The 23,336-nt window shown below is 40.2% G+C and overlaps 1 protein-coding gene across 2 annotated transcripts in view; it reads left to right on the forward strand.

The window, feature by feature from the left end:
* Positions 1-205: 205 nt before the first annotated feature.
* TNFRSF11A (TNF receptor superfamily member 11a) overlaps positions 206-23,336 on the forward strand; it is a 38,039-nt gene continuing 14,908 nt past the window's right edge. For both annotated transcript variants that reach the window (XM_034762090.1, XM_034762089.1), the window contains exons 1-5: positions 206-522; positions 17,572-17,653; positions 18,439-18,564; positions 19,339-19,482; positions 20,877-20,970. In XM_034762090.1, coding sequence (XP_034617981.1) covers positions 460-522; positions 17,572-17,653; positions 18,439-18,564; positions 19,339-19,482; positions 20,877-20,970 — 509 coding nt within the window. In that variant the 5' untranslated portion in view covers positions 206-459. The remainder of the gene's footprint in view (positions 523-17,571; positions 17,654-18,438; positions 18,565-19,338; positions 19,483-20,876; positions 20,971-23,336) is intronic.

Here is a 23,336-nt window from a genome sequence, read left to right on the forward strand (position 1 = left end):
CAAGCAGGAGCTTGCAAGAAGCAGTGGGAGGAGAGAAATTATAAGATAGGACAAGAGGGAAACAAGGCTCGGGCAGTAGGCAGTGGGATGGACTTGGAGAGGGAGAGACAGTGAAAGCAACACTATCAGCAGGAGGAAGAACTACAGGCTTCATGACTAAACTTCTTCTAACAGGGGGGCGGGGAGAGGAAAGGGAGGGACAACAAGAAAAAAAAAACCTGCATGTCAAGTCCTGAGGAAATGCTTTAGGGACTACAGCCAGACTCTTTTTTTTTTTTGGTATGTTTGTTTTCTCCCCTCATGTAACTGAGAGGAAGGAAAGGAAGAAAGAGAAGTAACTAAGTCAAATGTGCCTCACTCGGTTGTGGCTGGGGCTAGGGGATTTGGTTTGGAGGATCTAATTTCTGGTCAGTGGCAGCAAAAGGAACAGGAAAGGCAGGCAGAGACAGACACACGGACATGTCCATCTCAGCAGCAGGCTGTTGGCTGGTTCTCTGCCTTTTCATCGCTGACATCGCTGAGGTAAGGCTCTATTACCAAGGCAATGTAAAATGTGAGGGGGAGTGAGCATATGACCTGTGCAGAGGTTCTTTATTCTCTGTGCACTGAAAAGAGCCTTATGTAGGGTTTGGTTTCTCATAGCTGCTGTTGCTGAAAGGAGAAGGGTTAACAGAAGTTTCCCATGCCTTTTTTCTTAGTTTGGCTGCCTAGTTGTTTTTTTGACTTGCCCTGTCTCGCAAGCCTCCAACTCCCCCCGCCTTTAAAAACAAAACCCCAAAATGAATCCAGAAGATCTGTAGGAAACCCGCCTGCTCCTGCCCAGTGCAGTGTGTGAGAAAATATTTACAGAGGGGTTGTGGAGGGTTATAATTTGTATGTAGCAAAAAACAAGGCAAACTCCACCCAACTGAACAGAGTTTACTCAAAAGAGGCTGCTAACACTTGTCTGGAATTTTGTATTCTATAGAATCATAGTAGATAGACATGGAACAAATCTGTAAGCTCTGCCACCCAGTCCATCTCCCACCACTGAAGGATTGTTCCCCTATGGTATCTTTACAATCTATCTAAGATACCTACATGGAACTTATTACTATACTATCTGAGGGCTTCACAAGCTTTAATAGTTCTATCTTCCCAACACCCCTGTGAAGTATGGCCCAGCCCCTTTCACAGACTGGGACCGGAGGCACAGAGAAATTAAGTGAGCTGCCTAAGGTGATGCACCAAGTTTGTTATACAGCAGGGGATTGACCCCCGTTCCAGGCTAGCACCCCAACCATGGGGATATACTTTCTATTTAAAACCGAGACTATTCACTGTGTCTGTGATAGACTAAGTGGGATTTGAATCTGTGACCACGGGCATACAAAGCATAACACTTGCCACACCTCTACTAGCGTTCAGTCTAACATACTCTTAGGTGTTCCCAGTGGTGGGACTTCCATCTTTTTGCTTAAGGAGAGTGTACCACAGCCAAGGAGCCTTATAAATATCAGAGTGATCAGAATTTTTCCCATATAGCTTAAATTTTCATACCTCTGTGCAGCACTCTAAATTATTCCTCTCTTTCCTTGGTGTTTAGACCTTTCAAATATTGGTAGACTATGGTCATGTCCCAACTTCATCATCACTTAGGCAAAGCTATAATTATATACATAGAGTGTTTCCTCCATAAGTCAATTCCTGCCGCTTCTGAATCAATTTTGTAACTCTGATCTGAACTCCTTATATTTGTCAATATTTTATTACTACTTATTTTAAGCATAATTTTCTTAGAATTGCAGTCTTGCCCAGAGTTCCGGTCTGTGACTGGTGCTTCTGCTATGCTAGGCACTGTACAAACACCGAATGAAAAGATGATCCCTGCCCCAAAGAGCTTACAATCTAGTGATTTAATAGAGAATACTAGGTGCTCACTGGCATTTCCGCTCCATGCTCTGATACTTCTGAATATGGAGCCCAAACTGCATTGGCTGATATATATATATATATAGACACACATACACACGCGCGCGCATGCATAATTTCCTGCCTACTCTCACACCTTAGGTATCTTTCAGAATTGCTGCTAAGTTTCTTCCTACCCGTGCATGCGTGCATTAGCCTGCACTTTTGTGAGTTCAATCTATTTTACTGTTTTCTGACCATGTTTCTAATCTCTCTAGCTCCTATTGTATTATTTTTCTGTCCTGATGGATGTTCAGAACATCTGCCAATGTGGTATCATTTTCAAATCTCATTGATGTTCAGTATAGTTCCTCTCCCCATCATTCACAAAGAAATTTTGTTTTCCCCTCAAGTGATTTAGTTTTGAGGAGATTGTTTCCTATAGCCTGATATCTATTGTTGCTTAATTGAACCCAGGAAATGCATTTAATTTGGAGTCCTTTGCTGTAGGTCCCAACTTGCTCCAGATCCCCAAAATGAACACTCAGTGTGTTCTCCCCGATTTCTTTCCCCCACCAAATTTTCAGTTCACACAAAAAATAAGAGGAGGATGCTTTGGCACTGATTTTATAACATGTAAAGCTTTCTGTTGCACTTAAGCATGTGCTTTACTCTAAGCATGCTAGTGGCTGCTTTGTCAGATAGTTCACAACCTTCCGTGGCCAAAATGTTGGATAACAAAGATCCAAAATGATACGAGTCCCAGGAAAAGCTGTAGTGTAGGAAAGGTTAATATTCTGTGGTGCTAATTTTGTTTAATCATTAATTTTTATAACCTCTGTACACTGTTTGGCATTTTCTGACAGAAATAATTGACAATAATAGAAGTGGTTTGTCTGACATACCAGTAAATTTTTGTCCATAATCAATGACACTCCTCTCAATTGGGAACAGTTGAGAGATGTTAATATTTCAAACTTTTATCATGCTTTCCATCTGAAGATCACAAAACCCTTGGAAACAAAAATTGAGACTTATAACCCCTAAGAAGTAAGCAGCATCTTTATTTTTCACAGATGGGAAAATGGGCACAGAGAATTTGTAATTTGCCCAAATTCACACTAAAGATCTGTAACAGAACTGGGAACAAAACCCAGACCTCCTCTCTCACAGTCTTGTGGTTTAACCATGAGACAATTTTTCCAAGACATTTGCCTTATACTGTGTCAGAATATACAGTACCTTCCTTCCTGACACATGATCAGTGCAGCTTGTTTGTGGAATTTTATATAAAATTCATATTTTCCCATTATTTGCTTGATATTTGTAAAATGCCTCATTCGGATAAGGGAATAAAGATTGTGGGAATATGTATTTGGCAGTATTATACAGTTTAACTGCCAGGCCTCCTTTTTTGAGTGTCAATGAACTGAATTCTCCTCCCATACCATACCTAATACTGTGTCTGGCCATGTGGAGTGTTTGTTCAGTCCAGGCAATCAGAATTTTGAGGGCTTTAGAGAAGTTTTAAAATGTTTTTGCCCAAAATGTAGACCTTCTCCCCATCTCAACCCCCCAACTCCACCCCAAAAAAGCCATGGTATTTATAATGGAAAAAGCAGTAATAAAATAAAGCAAAGCTGCCATGAGGCCTCAGTCTAAAACTTTGGATTCTTTGCCATTCGAATTACAGTGTACGTCTATACTTACCTCTGGGTCCGGTGGTAAGCAATCGATCTTCTGGGATCGATTTATCGCATCTTGTCTAGACACGATAAATTGATCCCAGATCGATCCTGGAAGTGCTCACCGTCGACACCGGTACTCCTGCTCCGCGAGAGGAGTACGCGGAATCGACGGAGGAGCCTGCCTGCCGCGTGTGGACCTGCAGTAAGTTCGAACTAATATACTTCAACTTCAGCTACGTTATTCACATAGCTAAAGTTGCGTATCTTAGTTCGAAGTGGGGGGCTAGTGTGGACCAGCCCACAGATATACACTACAAGCTATTTTGATTAAATTAACTGGTTGGTCAAAATGTACTTTCAGAAAAGGGCACTGGCAGGAAAATCAGAGAGACTTTACTTGCTTTGCAGTTTCCCGGGCCCGGGAGAGGGGTGTGTGACAAATCTAAACTAACTCTCCGCAGTGTCTCACATAAAGGAGATAATTGTGTGGCATATGAGGCTAAAACCTTTACATTAACATGAAGTGTAATTGTTGGACAGCCACAGTAAGTATAGAATAATGTATGATTACTGGATTTTCCATCCATATTTTGAAATACTCTATCAACTCTCCATTAATATAAAGCTTCCTCTAACACCTCACCCCCATGCAACCAAACATGCTTACACCAAACTTTACAAGTTAGTAAAATACAGAGCATTCTAATAATTGCAACATGTCATGAAAATATACTGGATCTTGTAGCTGGGGTGGGAGGCAAGATTTTTTTTCATCATATATCAATCTGTCAGAATGTGAAGCACAATTCAAACACAGTAATTCCAGCTGAGCCATAGTGATGATACATCTACTAGTGTTGCACTGGTATTACCGCCTCCAATCATTCACTAGCTCAAAAGAGAGAAAATTCCAAGAATAGCTCTGTAAAAACAAATAGCTGGAGATATGAAGAATTCACACTCTGAAACAGGATGGATTGATTGAAATCAAAGTCATTTAAATCACCAATAGAATAATTTCAATCAGCAAGCAGGAAACTTTGATTTAGATCATTGATTTTAATTATGTTTTGCATTTATACTTTTTCGTTATTTTCACGAAAGAAAGATTGTTTGTTGGTAACCATTAAAACATGTTGATTTGCAATGAAATATAAACTTTACACTAAATTTGGTGCTGCTTATTTTTTTGCTAACCAATAGATACACTATATCTGTACATATTTATTTAAGCAATTATATAGCTTAACTTACACCTTAGAGTCTTAATTTTTTCACTTTTTATTCTGTTAGAAAATTATGAATGATGCATTTCTTATTTACTAGATGATTAATTTTTTACTTGTGATTTGTATCAAGCTCTATTTGGATGGAAATTCAAATTCAATTAAAAATTCACAAAAACAGCATTTTATTTGTTTTTTTAATTAAATAAACTACCTTAAATAAGTAAAAAAAGTTTATCAAAATATCTTTTGCATTTAAAACTGATTTATTAAACAAAGAAAGTATTATCTGTACTTAATGAATTGAACTGATCGTTTCTGGTCCCATGTCTGTCAAGATTTTTAGAATTAGTAGATTTCATCCTCTCACAACTCTTCACTAGTTTTTATTATTAGATTGGAAGAAGAAAATAAACTTTCTTTTTTTCAACTCCTATTGGTTTCTTAACTTTGAATGAACTAGTCATTGAATTGAACTAGTTGAATAAACTGAAATGAAGAAAATATTCTCTCTGCAGAAAAGGCTACTATTATCAAAAGATGCTTTAGCACTGTAATACTTAAATCTAATCCAGGTTATTGGGCTCAATACAAGGATAACTGAGAGGGGTTTAATGCCTGTGTTGTGCAGGAAGTCAGCCTACATGATATGATGGTCTCTTCTGGTGTTAAATTCTGATGCTGTAATATTTAGGAGCAGACATGCCAAACCTGTGAAAAAAATGCAGAAATTGGGCTTCTTTTTGGCTTAATTGGCTTGGGAGTTGCTTGTTGACTATTTTTGGATTGTAGCTTGTTGCTTCTTTTTTTTTTTTTTATTGGCTCCTGGCAAGCAGGGGCAAAGGGAAGGCAAGTGGGGGAAGCAGGGGCAAGGGGGCGATAGAGTTAGGGGTGCACAGTGGGCCCACCACAGTCCCAGACTACACGCCGGGGGGATCTAGTCACATAGAGTGTTGGGGTTCTTAAGGATTGGCTTGTTTTGGCCTTGTTTTGAAATGGGATTATTGTGAAAGTTGACAACTGTGCTTAGGAGTCCTAGTCACAGACCAAGAACCCATTTGTACAGGCTAGGTGCCGTACAACACAGAACAAAAGATGGTCCTTGCCCCAGAGCACTTAGAATCCAACTATAAGACACGAGACAGTAGATGGAGACAGACAGGTGAGGGAGCATAAGGAAACAATGAGACATTGGGCCATCTCATGCCATGTCTAGGATGATTGTTCTTTTTCTGTCTATACTGAACTGTGGTCAGACACGTGGTTCATCATTTTCTTCAGCAGTACTATATTTCTTGGAGATTATACTTTGTCTTTTTTCTGGAACCTTGGTTTGTCAAGTGGCACTGTATAATATTCTGGATACTGCTGTTCACAATCAATTTTAATTATGCTCAGCCTGGTATTGGTTCCTTGGAAAAGTTAGTGCACAGAGAATGGTTAGTTATTTAAAATGGAAGGGCACAAATAGTGAGAGAAGCAAATATTTGAGTGCAGTTCAGTTTTTAGTATAAAACTAAAAAGCAGTTTAGATAAATTGCACTATGGACTTAAGCTTTACTTCATACAATAAATTAATCTGTTTACAATAAGCGCAGTACTCTCCTCTTTTATGACTTACCTACAGTTGGTAGAAAGTACAAAGTTCAGGGACTCACATCGTAGAACAAAGATTTTAATGAGTTACAGCAGCAACAGGGTTTGCTGTGGCAGAGAGCCCAATAATGTAGCATAGTACACTTTTCCTTAATGTTGCTTCTAGTCCAGTGGTTTTCAACTGTGGGTCTGCGGACCCCTGGAGGTCCACAGACTGTCTAAGATTTCCAAAAGTGTCTGCACCTCTATTTGAGATTTTGTAGGGATTCACAAATGAAAAAAGGCTGAAAACCAACTGGTCTGGGGTGTCTCTATTGCACTGCAGGAGATTGCATGAAGTTTCAAAGCAGGGGAATGCTAACCTCCAGTTTTCTCCTAGTTCACTTCCCCCACATTTAGGTTCTATTTGTGACATGTCTTTACTGATAATGGGAACCTCTGGCCCAGATCAGAGGAGTGATGCTGATTTACGCCACACGAGGATCTGATCCATAATATGCTGATATTGCACCCCTTTCCTATATTTCTTTTCTGTCTGTAAGCTCTTCAGGGTGGGGACTTTGCCTTCCTTTGTGTTTGCACAGCGCTTAGGACATGTGGGTGCAACCAAAACCAAATAGAAAGTAGTAATAATAGGACAGGGCCTTAACTTGCTCCCACTGAATTCAATGGGAGTGCTGCCATAAGTTCAAACTGGAGCAGTTTGGGGTCCAGAAGGGAAGTGTGCGAATTCTACCCCGGATTGAAGGCCATTTCTCCCAAGAACTTTTCCACGTGCTGTAATTCCCAGGACAACTCACTTTCACTCCCCACGTCCCTCTCTGGTGGAGCCCTATTTAGATACTGCCCAATAACTAATACTTGATTCTATTCTCTACCACATTCTAGACAAATGGATGAGCCTGTCTTTCAAGTTTTTTTTTTAAATATTTGTTTAACAGCAGTAGGCAAAGTTCATTTATGACAGGAGCCTTGCCTAGTTACCAGAAAACAGGGAGTTAATCTCCCCACCTCCCTCCAGTTCAGATCTCACACAGATGGGGGCTGTGGGGAGGAGCAGTGAAGCTGGCCTAGGCAGTGAACACCTGGTCCAGCTCTCGAAGTGGAGCCAGGCAGCTGCAGCTCCTTTGTTCACTTCCAAAGTGAATTAAGCTAAACCGTATTCAGGCCACCTTTAATTCTGAATAACAGCATCCACACACAGGGATTTAATGTGGTTTAACTAATTCCCTTCAAAGTCACATCTTTAGTTAATTTGAATTAACTTTCCTGAATGGCCCCATGTCGACAATCCATAAGATTCAAGTATAGCTATGGAGAAAGACCTTAGCTCAGTAAAAGAGTTTTTTCTTGCCAGACTAGATAGCTCAACCCACCCTACCAGTTTCAGATACTTGATCAGCAGGAAGAAAATTATGTCATTTGCCCTCACCACTTTGTGGAATAAATAAAGTAAATAAATAGGATCTGTTCATGAACAGCAAAGAATTACATGCATGACTGCAGATTGGTACAGAATGTATTTAGGTGTGGCAAACCGTTTCTTCTTGCATGTTTTATGTTCTTCAGTATCTTCTAGTATTGTTGGAATAATGGTTTTGGAGCTCGGGACTTAAATCTGCCTATGCTGATAAATCATTTTTAAGGTAATGGAATATGTGGTAAAACTGACACACAAAGGGTGTGATCCAAAACCCACTGAAGTCAATGGGAATCTTTTCATTGACTTCATTGGTCTTTGCATCATGCCCTTAGTGCATAGCAAATGGCAGACTTGGTTCTTTAGGATGACTACTAAGGAATAAAGGCCCAGATTCTCAAAGGTATTTGGGCTCCTAACTCCCATTAAATCAATTGGCGTTTGGCACCTAAATACCTTTTGAGGATCTGGGCCAAAGTAACCAATGAGCTCAGTACTGCTGTTCTGACTTTACTCTTATAAAGGCAGCAGGATTGGGCTCTGTGCTGCCTGTTACTCTGACAGGGAAGAAGTTATAGATCATGTAATTCTTTCCCAGATGATCAGACTGTGTAGTTTATTTCAAGAGAGGATCCTCTGAATGTGTGAGGAGCACCCATTTTATAAAGCCATCTACCACAGGAATGGCTGCATCCCTGAAAATACCTGTGTTACCGCTGCCCAAAGAAGCATGCCCAAATGATTCACCATAGAATTCCAAATAGGAGCTGTGTGAGGGTAAGCTTGCAGGATTATACATTAAGCTCTTATTATCTAGTGTATTACACTGCACTCTGGTAGCCTATTGAGCAATATGACACTATACTTACCATCACTCAATAGCACATACTTGTCAAAAGAGTTCTTCATTGCTAATTTTAGCTTTTCTTTTCTTTTGTGTGTGTGTGCATTTTATTAGCTTTCCATAAACATATAAAATATATCTTTGCTTTTTGTACATAACCAACACACCCAAATAACTTCTGTTAAATTTCCTGTGTGTATTTATAGATTTATAGATTTTAAGAACAGAAGAAAGCACTATGAACATTTAGTCTGACATCCAGTTTAACACAGACGTGGAGTTATACTCAGTAATGCCTGCATCAAGCCCATAACTTTAGATTGATTAAGTAAGCAAAAAAACAACACCTATACTGTAAATATACATAAAACAGATCAGGAGCCTATCACAGTAGGTGATGACTCTGTGGAGCTTCTTCAAGGTGACCTTAAGGATCACGCAGTGTCTTAGGGATCAGGTTATTCACTCTAAATTGTATATTAATTATATATGGAAAGAAGCAAACATAGAGCTTCAGTTCTTTTGTTTACACTTTTTAAAATTTTAAATAGATTTTCCATGCAAGCTTTACAAGATATTGGCTTTGGGAGTTTCATTTCTCTGTTGCTTTGCTGTAAAAGCATTTTAGTAAAATTGTGATTTTTTTTTTAACCCCTGCTTTTATAATCTGTAGATTTTTTTAAAAAATACTTTGACAGATAATTGCAAGCAGTCTATTAAAAGTAAATAATTTTAAAAAGAAAAAATGCTTACAGGTAGCATGGTCTAGTGCATGGTTCCCAAACTTTATTAGTTCATGTACCATCTTCTTAAAAAATTGCAAATGTCTCCTTTTAGTATGTATTTATTTGTAGGCCTTGTTAGCCTAAGGATTTCTGGACTCTGGGGTAAAATAAATGCCTAAAGAAGCCTAAAAGTTTGATTATAACTAGGACAGGCTAGGGTGGGTCTCTCTGTCTAGTTTGGACCAGAAATGCTGCTCTGGACCTGAGAAAACTTCCCAATGAATGTTTGCTTGAAACTGATACTTTTCCATGTAAATTTTTGGGGTCATGGAATCAGCATTTTCCACTAAAAAACACTTTATCGAGAGGTTCCTGTCCAGCTGTAATTATAACTTCCTTTTTAAACATCTCTAGAATTTTAGACAGCACATTATAAAGAAACACAATGAATCAGCCATTATTTGTCTTCTGTGTTACTCAAATTACAAGAAACAATTAAGTATGTCACAGATGATATCTTGATATATTTCGTTACATGCTGGAGACCTACATTCAGTGGTCTGACTTTTTAACTCATCTAATTTAAGTGAGAAGTTCCTTATATGGATCGGTGTTGAATATGAGCCAAAGTTTACTTTGCTTCCCTTTTATAAACATTAAAGAGAAACACAAAACATTTGAAGTAGCAATTGGATAAAACAAATAAAGTGACATTAAAAAGAAGGGGTGGTGAAAGAGAGAGAGAAAGCGGGTTCAGGCAGTTTCTTTTTATAACTGTGATTTGTCCTGCTAGTGACTGTAATTTTTGGGTTTGGGTTTGAATTTTTTATTTAAATAAAAATGAACACAAAGGGATGGGTGATTCTGGTTGTGTGTGTGTATAGTGGGAAGAGGGTTCAGAGAGGAGAGGCAGGGGAGTCTTAGCTGGAAGGGGGGTGAGGCTTGCCCCCTACCTGAACATCAGGCAGCTCCAGCTGGGCTGAAGAGGTGAGGGGGCCTCAAATGCTAGCCACCCAGCTGTTCTGGCTCTCCTGAGCCCTGTAGCCAAACTTTTATCCATTGGACCTGACTGATCACCCCCCACCTACCAACTTCACTGCAGAGATGGGAGAGAATTCCCCATGTACCCCCTCCCTTCCAGCCCTACAGGGGCCAGGTTGCAGCCTCTGTGAGGCAGGGAGCGCAGAGGGTGCTCCTGTGTGTGGGCCCTTTGACCTTGAGGTTTCCAGTGGCTAAAGGTTTTGCGGTTGCTCTGAACTGGCCCTGGGTGCCTGTCTCTCTTTGGATGAGAGGAGCTCTGGCCGCATGAGATGCAACTTCACAAGTTTGCCTCAGCAACTTGAGTTGTGTGGCTCAGCACAAGCAGAAAGCCAGCCGGCTGTGTGCTGGATGAGAGAGTGCAGCGCCCAGTGACAGCCGCAGCATCTAACGCACTACTAAATAACACTACTATGTCAGTGTGGTTGGCGAGTATTAGTCACCATTATGGCTGAAAGCAGCCAGAAGAGTGCATTTTTGCTTCTTGGGCATTCTCTGGCATTCTCCAGGACATGCGACATCCATCCGTTTGAAACTGAAAGGTTTGTTGTTGGTTTTGAAGATTTTTTGGCATAGTATCCCCTTCTCTAGTGAATAGGGCACTAGACGGAGGACTCAGCAGAACTGGGTTCTATACACAGCTTTGCCCTTACAGTGCTGTTATTTCAAAAGTCACTTCAACTCTCTTTCCTTTCCACCATTTGTTTGTCTTATCTATGTAAACATTAGGTTTTTCAGGGCAGGACTATGTCTGTATATGGTGCCCCACCATAATGGAGCCTGATCTGGTTCTGGGCACTACTGTAGGCAAAGTAATATTATTTAGACTCCCTAAACAACCCAGTGAATCAAAATAAGCATTAAATATATATACATGTGTATTGACACCTGTCTGATTGTTATCTGATGATAATCATACGGTGGATGAATGTTACTCATATAATGGGGAGTTTTTAATTCCACTGAGGAGCTTAAGGAAGATTAGTTAATTCACAGAAACTGTAGCCATGTCAACACTGATCAATCTATTGTTTGTTTTATCTAATCTAACCTACCAAGCTTCTTATCTGCCCTCCCACATCATTATAAGATATGTTTGGTCAATGCCACCACTTCTGCTCTTTTGCACAGTCTGCCTAACAGAAATAACTCTGGAGGGTTTGTGATTAGTTTATGGTTCTTCTTGTTGATAAAGTTCTGTCATTGATCAGGTGATCCCTCATAACTGGATTTACTGTCTGCTGCTTGTTAAAAAGAGCCCATAGGAACAATTACAGTATGCAATACGGTCATTAGGGAATTAGACTTTTTCAGTGCATCTCTCCATTACCTGTCAACAATGTATAGATATTTTTAAAATCTCCTTATTAATGATTGTCTTTACCCTGTGTTCTTTCTTACCACTTTGGGTCTGGAAGGTTTCAAGATCTAGCAAGTTTACAAGGATTCATTTGTAAGAGTGAAATAGCATTCAGTCTTCATTCCGCCTTTGCATTTCCTGACTCTGTTTTACCATCTGATGGTGGTTATGTGATGTGGTTTACTGGTCACTGGAAAGTTGACATCACAAAAACCATTTCGTTCACAATCTGAATTACAGCCCTTCAAGTAAAAAGCTGGAACTGCCCAGAGTCATCTATGTGCTTTGTGACTGGATTTTATCAGCAGTCAATTAAGATTGTGTGGAAGCATGTGTGTCCATCTAACTCAGATTATGCCTTTTCAGTATAAATATTCATCTCCTTTTAATCTCTATGATGTAAAAATATAATTGAGGTCTTCTGTAAGTAATAAGATAGTATTTCCCCAGGTGGTGTTGCTGAGTGGTCCTTGAACCAGGAAAGTGGCACAGATGACCAGTAGCTCTACCAAATTACCAATGCTTTTAAGCCTCCTCCAACAAAATAATTTTTCTGACTAGTGAATCACTAGTTAGAATTGCTCAAGCAGATCAGTCTCCATGAGGAATAGGAAACCTGAGGCTGTATTAAGGCAGCGTTGCCCATTGATTTCATATTAGGGCTTCATGATTTGAATTAGCATATTACTATAGTTCAGCCATACATGACTTGGATGCCGATTAAAAAAATAAATAAACCATTTGTTATCAGTTTCAGATTCCTCCTAGCAGCCTGGTGGTTTTGGTTCTTTTGTGTTTTGTTGTGAGACAGCAAGAGATTAATGCTGCTGTGGTGCAGCTTAGAACTGTTGCTGAAGAAAGACGGGAACTGCTAAGCAACATTAGCAATGTGGCAAAAAGGGTGGAAGACACAAAACTTTTAAATGTGAAGGGATGGCTTCTTGTCTCCGAAGAGGGGATACATGTATTTTTTAAACAGAAAAAACTATTGCAGAGCCAGTCCCAGCTGGAAAACAAGATGGCTGGTTTAAATGGCTATTGGTCAGACGTCACTGGGCAAATCCTGATCCTCTGGGTGAAGATGCTCATGCCCAAAGAACAGTAGAATCACCAGAGTTCTGCTTCATGGACAACGAGGGGCAGACAATCAAACAGTTTCTCATGCTTTTAATGTCACTATTAATACCAAGCTCATGAGTTTTAAAAATCAGTTGATGTTGTGTGAGACAGGATACAACATTGCTCACGTTTCCCCATTAGGTCTGCATTCTAAAAAGAAGTAAAAATGTGATTTGGTCAGTAAAATGGTCAGCTATGACTTGAAGACCCTTTGGAAGCAGATATATTGAGTAAGAAGGTGCCATTTTTAAATAGTTACCCACTATCTATAACTACACTTTAAACAAATGTTAGCTTCACAAATCTGAGAATATCACACACAATCCACAGTGAGTCTCAGGTTTTTGAAAGAAATGACATTTAAAAAAAATACTGGAAACCCCCTAGCTTGTTCTTCCAGATTTTTTTCTTTTGAAGTAAAGGGGCCCATGCAATTCTATCCTCTCTCTCTGATATGTCTGTCTGAATATTCATTTGAGCGAGAAAGTAATTTTAGCACCTATGACACACAATTTCTGTTGCCATCAGATTGCTCAACAAAACTAAAAATAAATATTTCTTTAAGCCTGAAGGCAGGAATTTGAATTCTGTTAGTCTCCCCTTCAGAAGCACCTGTGTGTGCTTTTAAATGTCTGACTAACACAGTTCAGCTTTATAGCTGTGATTCAATAAAGCAAATTCATTAGAGCCTGCAAGCACTTATACATATGCTTACGTTTGAGCATGTCCATTCTCCCAGTGAAGTCAATGCGACTAATCATGTGCTTAAAGCTAAGCATGTGCTGAAGTGCTTTGCAGAATCGGGGCCTTATGAAAACCAGAGGGAAATGTTTCTTAATCCTATGTGCTGTCCATCATTAGAGATGGACACAGTTCTGAGATGATACATATTTGAACAGGCAGACTGGATTACATTTAAGGACTACAGCAAAAAACTTGTGTTTATCCTATAATTAAAAATATGAAAAATCTTTTAAAAATATGACTTCTCTTAAATGTTAATTTTCATCTGTCCATAAGGTCCAGTGAAAAGATTCACCAATACTGATAATGGCAAAGGAATGACTGAGTTTGTTGAATTTATTTCAGATTAGGTTTCCAGATTGTTTTTATTTATTTTTATTTGATATTTGTAAGATTATGTACAACCACCTGTGGAAATTTGACCCTCTTTCTATACACACCAATACTGTGTATTATCAGAATAATCAGCATTTATATGTACAGAATTATTATTGGCAGAGAGAAAAGATGGCCTGGTGATTGCTTGGGACTCCAGACACCTGGGTTCAGTTCCCCATTCTGCCACAAACTACTTGCGTGACTTTGGGCAAGTAACTTGGTCTCTCTGTACCCCTGTCCCCAAGCTGTAAAAAGGAATAATCACACGTCCCTACCTCATGGGTGTTATGAGGATAAATCCATTAAAGACTGTGAGGTGGTCAGGTACTACACTGATAGGGCCCTATCAGTAAAGTAGGTAGATTCCCCCAGGCAAAAAAAGCTTATGTACAGTTTGGCGCTCAGGTACAATCCTCCTGCAGACTCTTCCGTGAGTAGCCCCATTGGCTACACTGGAATTGCTCACAAAAGGTACCCCTTTCAAATATAGATGTGCAATATCCAACCCATTTAAAAAAAAAAAAAGGTTCTAACCCCTAGTTTGACAGGGAAGACTTCTATACAAATTCTTCTGTCAGTTTGAAAGTATAGCTTCATCCTGCCTCACAAATAGAAGTTCTCCTTAGCTGGAAATACCAAGGACTAAGACAGTGGTTCTCAGACTTTTGTACTGGTGACCCCTTTCACATAGCCTCTGAATGCGACCCCTCCTTATAAATTAAAAACACGTTTATGTATTTAACACCATTATAAATGCTGGAGGCAAAGCGGGGTTTGGGGTGGAGGCTGACAGCTCACAACCCCCCATGTATGAACCTTGTGACCCCCTGAGGGGTCCCGACCCCCCGTTTGAGAACTCCTGGATTAAGACTTCCCAAACACAATCTAAAATAAAAGCTCCTTTCCCCAGCTGCGTTCATTTAGCTTTTTATCTTCTCTTGCACCCCAAATGACATGCTCTACGGCATCATCTGATACGAGTCCCTTCTACCCTAGGACAAAGGTCACACTCACACCCCATTATGTGGCTAGGTTGCCATTTGATTTGAGATGCATGTAAGAAATTTGGCATGATTTTACTGTTTACCTCACTGGAAGTGTAAATAAGAGAAGACGGTAGCAAGGCTTTTTAAATACTAGGAGGCCACCATAGAACGGAGTGTTGATTGTCACAATGCGAGTATCTAGACAGAAGAATTGCTGTGGTGAGAATATACTGGAAATGTAACAATAGCACCTGTGTTATGTATAGCTCCCCTGTTTTATAATAGGTAACTAAATAACCAGCTCTTAGTGCTGATTCCAACCATAAGAGGAACCACTGAAGAGTTATCTGTATAGGTTGCCTGTCCATTCATGCTGTTTTATTTTAAAAAATGATTCTCTACCCTTTGACTCTATGTTCTAAAATAAATTTCCATATCCTTCCTTAAAATTAAAGACTGTCCTCGTTTAGCAGTTCAGTGATTTTAAGTCTCCCATCAAAAGAGGAACTTTCAAACTGGAGCAAACAAGGAAGAAAAGAACTTTTTGCACAAAAACCAAATGACTCGACCAATTGTATGCCATGTTCACAGATGGTTATGAATAAGAATTTATTCATTCACAGCCTTTATCTCTTGCACGATCCTGCAGTGAAGTCACAATTCTTAGTTGGTGATAGCTTGGCCTTTTACCACATACAACCATTTTAACGTAATGTCAGAAATTCAATAGATTGCAAGAACATGTTAGAACATTGTCCACAAGATAGTGAACAGCACTGTCATTCAGCCACTGGGCTGGCCAGGGCTGTTTTACTACATTCATGGGACTACCTAACATCTTGCCAGGAATGTACACAGCCCTGAATGCTAATTATTCAGGGGGAAAGTATCATGGGGGTGCAATAGTAAGAACTATAATGATTATTATTCATTTATATTGCGGTAGGAGCTCTGATGATGGCCCAGAACCCATTTGTGCTAGGCGCTATACAAACAGAACAAAAAAGATTATTTCTGCCCCAAAGAGAATCTTACAATGTAAGTAAAACCTCAGAGACAACAGGAGACAGACAGGGGAGCACAAGGGAACAATGAGACAAAAGCACTATGTTTGCAGGACTGGACCCTTAATTTGCCTCAGGATTATTATTATTTATTAGTGGCATCAGACACTAGTGGCATTCAGCCCCATACAAGCGTACCCAAAGACATCGTCTTTGAATTCAGGATCTTACAGTCCAATTCAGATGCAGCTCATACAGTTTAAAGCCACAGAAATAATGCACCAGAATATGGTTCAAACTCAAAACAAGTGGGTCATGTGGAAATAAGTGTCCTTTAATCAAGAGAAGGAGCTTATCTGGCACAAAAGGAAAGGAGGCAATTCCAAGCAACAAGACCCACAAGGTCAGATGGTGCAAGGTCCAAGTGGGAAAAGGATAGCAAAGCACTGGAGACTAGAAAGGAGGAAAGGGAACAAAAGGAGGAAACAAAAAGAGAGACGTGAGCAGGGGAATGGAAACTGATCTAAATTTCACTCTACAGTACCTGTGCACGTGGTGCTTTTATCACATGCTATATATTGAAAGAATTACATTGCCAGCAGCAGGAGTGCCAACATGCTTTCCTCAAAGAAATATTCCACAAAAGCAATATCTCAGCAGCTACATCCAATTACAATGAAGAATCAATCACTATAAATAAGGGTTTTGAAGTGTCTTAAACGTTATAAAAGCAATAATTAACAATGGGATGTCTGCTTTACTCACAGGTGGCAAAAGCAGGAGTGAGTTCTGCAAGTCATTCTGTGCGCTAATAAAAACAAGATACCCATACTGCTGTGTACTCTCTCTATGCTTCTTACTTGACCATTTTTTTTGTGGATGCTAGAATTTTTGCTTAATTTCATTGTAATTAAGGCTCCTCTGAAGCCATGTTGCATATCCCAGTGGGAATCTGGGAACTTCTCCTTTTCAGTGGTTTAAATCACTTGTTTCTGGCTCTCTGCCAGGTTGCCAAATGTTGAACTTTAAACCTGTCACTGATCCAGTATTAAATCTTGCTAGACCTGAGTCTTGGGCTGGATTCATTTTGGTGGAGAAAGAGGAAGTATTTCTGTTAGGTTGCTTTTTATTTGTTTTTTGTTTTGTTTTGTTTTGTTTTGTTTTGTTTTTGTTTGTTAAAATAATGCTTATTTGAAGCTGTTCCTGGGGTTCAAATGTTAGAATACAGTGCTGGGGAAGATGGGTTACTGGGTAAGAGAAGAGGTCAAAAATGCATGATAAATTGCACAATCATGTTATTTATTTCTCACCTGGCTGTCAAGCTCTGCACGTGTAGATATTATCAAGTTTATATTACTTAATTTGTCTGCAAAGGACTTTTGATAATGAAACGTACAATGTCTGTGCTCCGTAATATTTACTATTTTGCAAAATGAAGTGTTGTAACTAATTAGTGGAGCTTTCCTTCCACTTATCAGAAGCATGAGTAGGATTTTCTAAAACTATTTTATGAATAACTCTCAAGGTATTGTTTCTATCGTTCTGTTTCCCAGTTATCACTACAAATCTCTCCCGCCTGTGAGAGTGAGCAACACTATGAGTATTCTGGACGATGCTGCACAAAGTGTGAGCCAGGTAAGTATATTCTAGTGCTCTTATTTTTCAAAAATGAAAATCTTCTTTATGAACTTAGACTCGGGTCACTAGGTCATTTTGCTTTTTTGAGTCCATGAGCAGGCCCTCTCAGAGGTCCAGAGAGGCCCTGGCCACTTCCAGCTTTTGAGGCCCCTAGCCATAATAAAAATAAAAAATGACGACACATGAAAACAAAATACGGCAACAAAAAAAGAGTGACATAATTTGAATTTTTTTTTTTTTTAACAAATGCTTTCCTGGTCCGATAGGGATGCTCATAAAAACAAGTTGCAAAGCTTATCAAATGCCAAAAAATTAACAAGTGTCTAAATTTGAGGCCCCCTTTGAGCTTGAGGCCCAGGCCAAAAGGCCCTCCTGGCCACCCCTCTGATTAGCTCTGTCCATGAGTCTAATTGCACAACTCCTAGCAAAGCATTTAGGAATATGCATCATTGAAAGCACGGGCATAGTCCCCAGCCTATACCACTGACTTCAACAAAAGATGCACTAGATACCTGGTTTGTTTGAGATTTTTCAGTGCTGGAGACACACAGTGATATGACTCTCACTGATTTCAGTGAGACTATTCATGTGCTTAAAGTTACTCAGGTGCTTAAATGCCTTGCTAAATTGAGGCCAGAGTGAAGAACTGGGATGACAATAGGCAAAAACCTTCCTAAATCCAGTGGCATCAGTCGAGTAACAGATGGGCTAAATTTGGTCTATTATCTTTAGAGAGCGTCAGTGACTGATAAGTGACCGTGGTTTTTTTCCTCTTTGTTCAGGAAAGTACATGTCTGCCAAATGCACTGCCACCTCTGAGACTGTGTGCCAGCCTTGCGGCCCAAACGAATATATGGATGTCTGGAATGAAGAAGACAAATGTTTACTACACAAAATATGTGATGAGGGTGAGTTGTTCATACTGAGGCATTACGTACCTTTGAGTCCAAACTATTGAAGTATGAGGATGGGTGAGTGGATTTAGAACAGGAGTAATCAATAGGCAGACTGCGGGGCAAATCCTGACCACCAGACGCTTTTGAACACACCCTGAAATGTTTTTATTTATTTTTATTATCACTGTTGTTGTTTTTTTATTATTTTCTCTAGATTCTGGACCTTGACTATACCTTGATCAAGAAATTTGGACCTTGACAAAAAATAATTGACTATCCCTGATCTAGAACTTATGTTTAGTTCACCAAAATAATAATTGAGAGAGGGATTTTCAAATGACCGTAAGAAAGTTTGGTGCCCAACTCCCAGTAAATTTCAATCCCCCCAGGCTCTTTTGGAAATCTCAGCCATAACCCTTATGCCACCACCACTGAATCTTCAGTGAAGTGCACTAGGGTACTATGGGTGAGCACATAGAGATTCTTCTTCCCGCTCCCTCCCAGCATAAGGTGCACACATTTCTTGAGTCTATTTGTCTCCCCAGTGTAAAGGCTCAATTTAGCTCCAACTGAAGTCAATAAAAATTATGTCACTTTATGATTCTAAACAGTGAGGCTTCTCATACAAACCAACTGTCTACCATGCTCTACAAATATTAATGTGATGCCTACCAAGAATGATTCTGCATCTGACACGCAAGCAGTGTGGACATGTGGGGAGTGAGGCTGGCCATCCCAAATTATGTTGAAGGAGAGATTTTTACTTCCATCTGCTTTGTCATTTAGGGAGAGGTTTAATAGAAGTGAATCCAGGAAATAGAACGTTCCAGCGACAATGTGCATGTACACTGGGATACCACTGTAACGAAGACTGTGATTACTGTCTGCGAAATACAAAATGTCCTCCAGGATTTGGCGTTCAGCATCCTGGTAAGATATGTAGAGTGGACAACTAGATGAATGGAGTTCCAGCCTTTAAAAAGAGGGTTGATTGGGATCTCAGGCCAATGTGAGTGGGAGAGGTGTGTTGTAGGTATAATAACTGATGTACAACCTTCGCGATCTGTTTACATTTTGAAGGCTGCCTTTCATAGAGTTATAGATTCCAAGATCAGAAGGGACCATTGTGATCATCTCATGTGACCTCCTGCGTAACACAGGCCATAGAACTTCCCCAAAATAAGGAAGAGATTTGAGAATTTTTATTTTGACTAAAATCTCTTAGTTGAGGTGGACCTTACAAGTTTGATCTTGAATTCTATAATTGTCATGGGAGACTTCACTGCTCACCGAATGCTAAGGAATTTGACTCTGATTAACTTTAAAAATTTAACTACAATATTCACAAAAGCATCCCCATGCATGTGCTCTCATTGTGATCTCAGTGTTTGGGTTAAGTTGAACTGAATGAACCATGCTAAATTCAATTTTATAGCATTAGGCGAAGGTAAAAATTATGAACACCTTTTGAAAATTAACAGAGTAGTAGTTTTGTATGTATTATAACTCAAGCAGTTTCATGGATTTACTTCAGATGTGACAAAAACAAATCACCTCTGACATCAGACTAGCTGTGAAATTTCAGGCTAAAAGGAGGTGGGTTGGTTGGTTTGTTCATTTGCTTTTCGGGAGTGGAAATCAGAAGGGGTCAAAATCAGGTTTATACTGGACATTGGTAAGAAAGGAGGCCATTCCAAGTGGCAGGAACAACATAAAAATGGTACAGGACTGACTGCTGGAGAAGTAAGTGCTACATCTGAACTCAACACAATGATTTCTTCTCCACAGTAGCTGGTATTGTGAACACCCACCATAATTATGGAGTCAAGTATCAAAGGGGTAGCCGTGTTAGTCTGGATCTGTAAAAGCAGCAAAGAGTCCTGTGGCACCTTATAGACTAACGGACGTATTGGAGCACGAGCTTTCGTGGATGAATACCGACTTCGTCATTATGGAGTCACCACTGTGGCTCTGTAGTAGTGGTGGTATAAGTTACTGACATAATTAATGACAGGTTTCAGAGTAACTGCATTAACACAAGACTGATAGTTACAATGGAATTAGCGCCTAACAAATGTTTTTTCACCACAGCTATGCAAATCGCTCCTGTCATTTCTGTTTCTCGTTTTGACTCTGTAGAGACCTCATTTACCACTACTTTCTGCCCAGATTTAACTCCAGTTGCCTCCTTTAATATAATGGAAGATCTTCCTCGTGATGGAAGGATTTTCAGGGGGGAAAAATCTTATCAGCAAAATCTTCTCCAAGTCTGAGATGAAGTTGTTACAGTTGCTCAGCTATGCTGTTTGTTTCCTCTACCACAGTGCAACGAGACAAGGATACTGTGTGTGCACCATGCCGCTGGGGGTACTTCTCAGCCATCTGTTCATCCACCGATGAGTGTAAATCCTGGACCAAGTAAGTGCACCTCTCCTAGAACATAACTGTGAGATAACCACAAAGCTGTAAGAGGCCTGGACAAATTGATTTTTCAGCTGAAGAATGGAACGTTCAACGGACTGTCAGTGAACTTCTCTCTTTGTAGCACACTGATCAGCAGCCATGCAGCATTGACAGAGTAGATTTAAATATGGGAATTCTCACATCAGAGATTGATCCTCACCAGGGAAAAGCAAGGGAAGGGAATTGCAACAAAACTGTTGAGTTAGAGCGTTCTGTTCAGTTCCTGCCCTCTTCCTGTCCTTGGTCACTTTTATACATTTCTCACCTTGGTCCTGATTCAGCTCTTTCTTCCCTCTTGTCTTTGCCACTTCCTTGTGCCTGTAATGGGTTTTTTGAGAACACTGTTTTCTGTCTGTCAGGGGGTTGTTTCATGGAGGAGGAGTTTTCTGTCCCTATTTTGCTTTCGCTTGTGCTCTCTTTCTTTCTCTTCTCTCTTGTTTCCTATTTCTGCTTTTCTCTCTCTTTGTCTCTTCTATTCCTCATTTCTCCTCCTGTTTTCATCAGTTTTGGTCTAATAAGGTCATGAACACACACAAGCCATGATAAGAAATGGATGTTCCTTTCCTGTCACCTGACATGAATCCAGGTTATGAAGACCAACCCTATCACATGGCAAGAGCAGTGTCCACTGACTCCAGTGGCTACTGTTATACCTCCCGTGGGTCGTCTGGCCCTTCCTTCCTTCTCTGCAGCCTTGTGTCTGTTCTCTGTCTTTTTTCCCACATTCATTGCTCTTTCTCTTCTTCAGATTTATCCTCTCATAAAGATGAAGCAGTTCAGCTATACATAGCATCATCTGCTTTCCCAGTACCCTCTTCTGTGTGCCTGTGGGTTCGGTAGACATAAAGTAATTCAGTGGGTGGCACCTTGCTGGGATATGCTACACAATTAAGCAAAATATAATATAACCCAAGAGACTTGCTTTACCATAACGGGGACCAAACTAGTGAAGATGCTACGTGTTAAAATATAAATTAGAAATACAAATTTAAAACTATAGAGCAAATAGGGCTCTTGTAATGAGCACAATACAAAGTGATAGCAGATAATGCTCTTTAGCTGGACATGTATGTGATCACACCATTACATAACACACACTGCATTACATACCAAAAAAAACCCTACATTAAAAGAATTGTGTTTCGATTGCAAAGATGAGCACTCAAAAGATAGGAAATGCCAGATTTGCATTTGTCTGTGCATCCTTAATTCTGTCCCCCTTGTTCATCTAACCCGTGCACTGAGTGAGGCCTGGATCCTGTGGAAAATATAGTATGTGATCATGCAATTAAAGAGAGTATCATAATTCATATGCACTGGGGGCTGAATTAAGGCTCCACAGACAAATGTAAATCTGGCATTTCCTACCTTTTGAGTGTTTGACTTTGCAACCTAAGTAAGGCTCTTGTAATCTAATTTTTAAATATGTAATTTCCTGATTTTTAAAAAAGAAAAATAACTAATTCTGCTATGTACAACCTCAACAATCCCTCATAGCATGTGATCAACAGCCTTTGAACCTTGAACCTTCAACACTGACTGCTGCTACTAGAGTTACAGGGCTAACTATATTAGCGAGCAGCAGGAGAAGGCTTTTCTCACAGAGGGGGGAATGGGTCACTGACACTCAGGGCCGCAAAGAGTATTCAGGGGGCCTGGGACAAAGCAATTTCAGGGGCCCCTTCCATAAAAAAAATTTGCAATACTATAGAATACTATATTCTCGTGGGGGGCCCCTGTGGAGCCCGGGGCCTGGGGCAAATTGCCCCACTTGCCCACTCCCCCCTCCCCCTGGCAGCCCTGCTGACACTGGTCAGGGAAAGCCTGGCCTAGCCTCACTCTCTCGCTCTCGCTCGCCCCCTATCCCCTGGAAGTAGGGGGCTGGGACCATGTGCTGGGAGGAGCCTGGCCCCAGTTCTCCTCCTCCCACTCCTGGCCCTGAATACTGAGAAGGGAGTTTGGGGATACTGGAGCCATGCACCAAGTCCAGTGGGTGGAGTCAAAAGTAGTGAGCCTACGTTGGCTTTCACCCCTTCCCATCACTATAGCTGCTCCAGCAGCTCCCTCATGTTCCCAGTGCAGAGTTATCTGCTGCTATTGCAGCTGCTTTAGTGAGGCCGGGGCCTGGCACTTTAGAATGTTCCTTTTAGTTTGGCAAGCTGACGCCATTTTCCTGAGGAACACAGCAGAGAAAAAGCCATAGTGGCTGTTAACAGTTTATAAATCCACAAAGCCTCAATAGAATTTTATAGGACAAAGAAAATCTTTATGTTGAGGGCTTTCTGCCTGCCAGATTTCAAAGGAAGACAATGGAGGTGTTA

Source organism: Trachemys scripta, chromosome 2, assembly GCF_013100865.1.
Source record: "Trachemys scripta elegans isolate TJP31775 chromosome 2, CAS_Tse_1.0, whole genome shotgun sequence".
NCBI classification, from domain to species: domain Eukaryota; kingdom Metazoa; phylum Chordata; order Testudines; family Emydidae; genus Trachemys; species Trachemys scripta.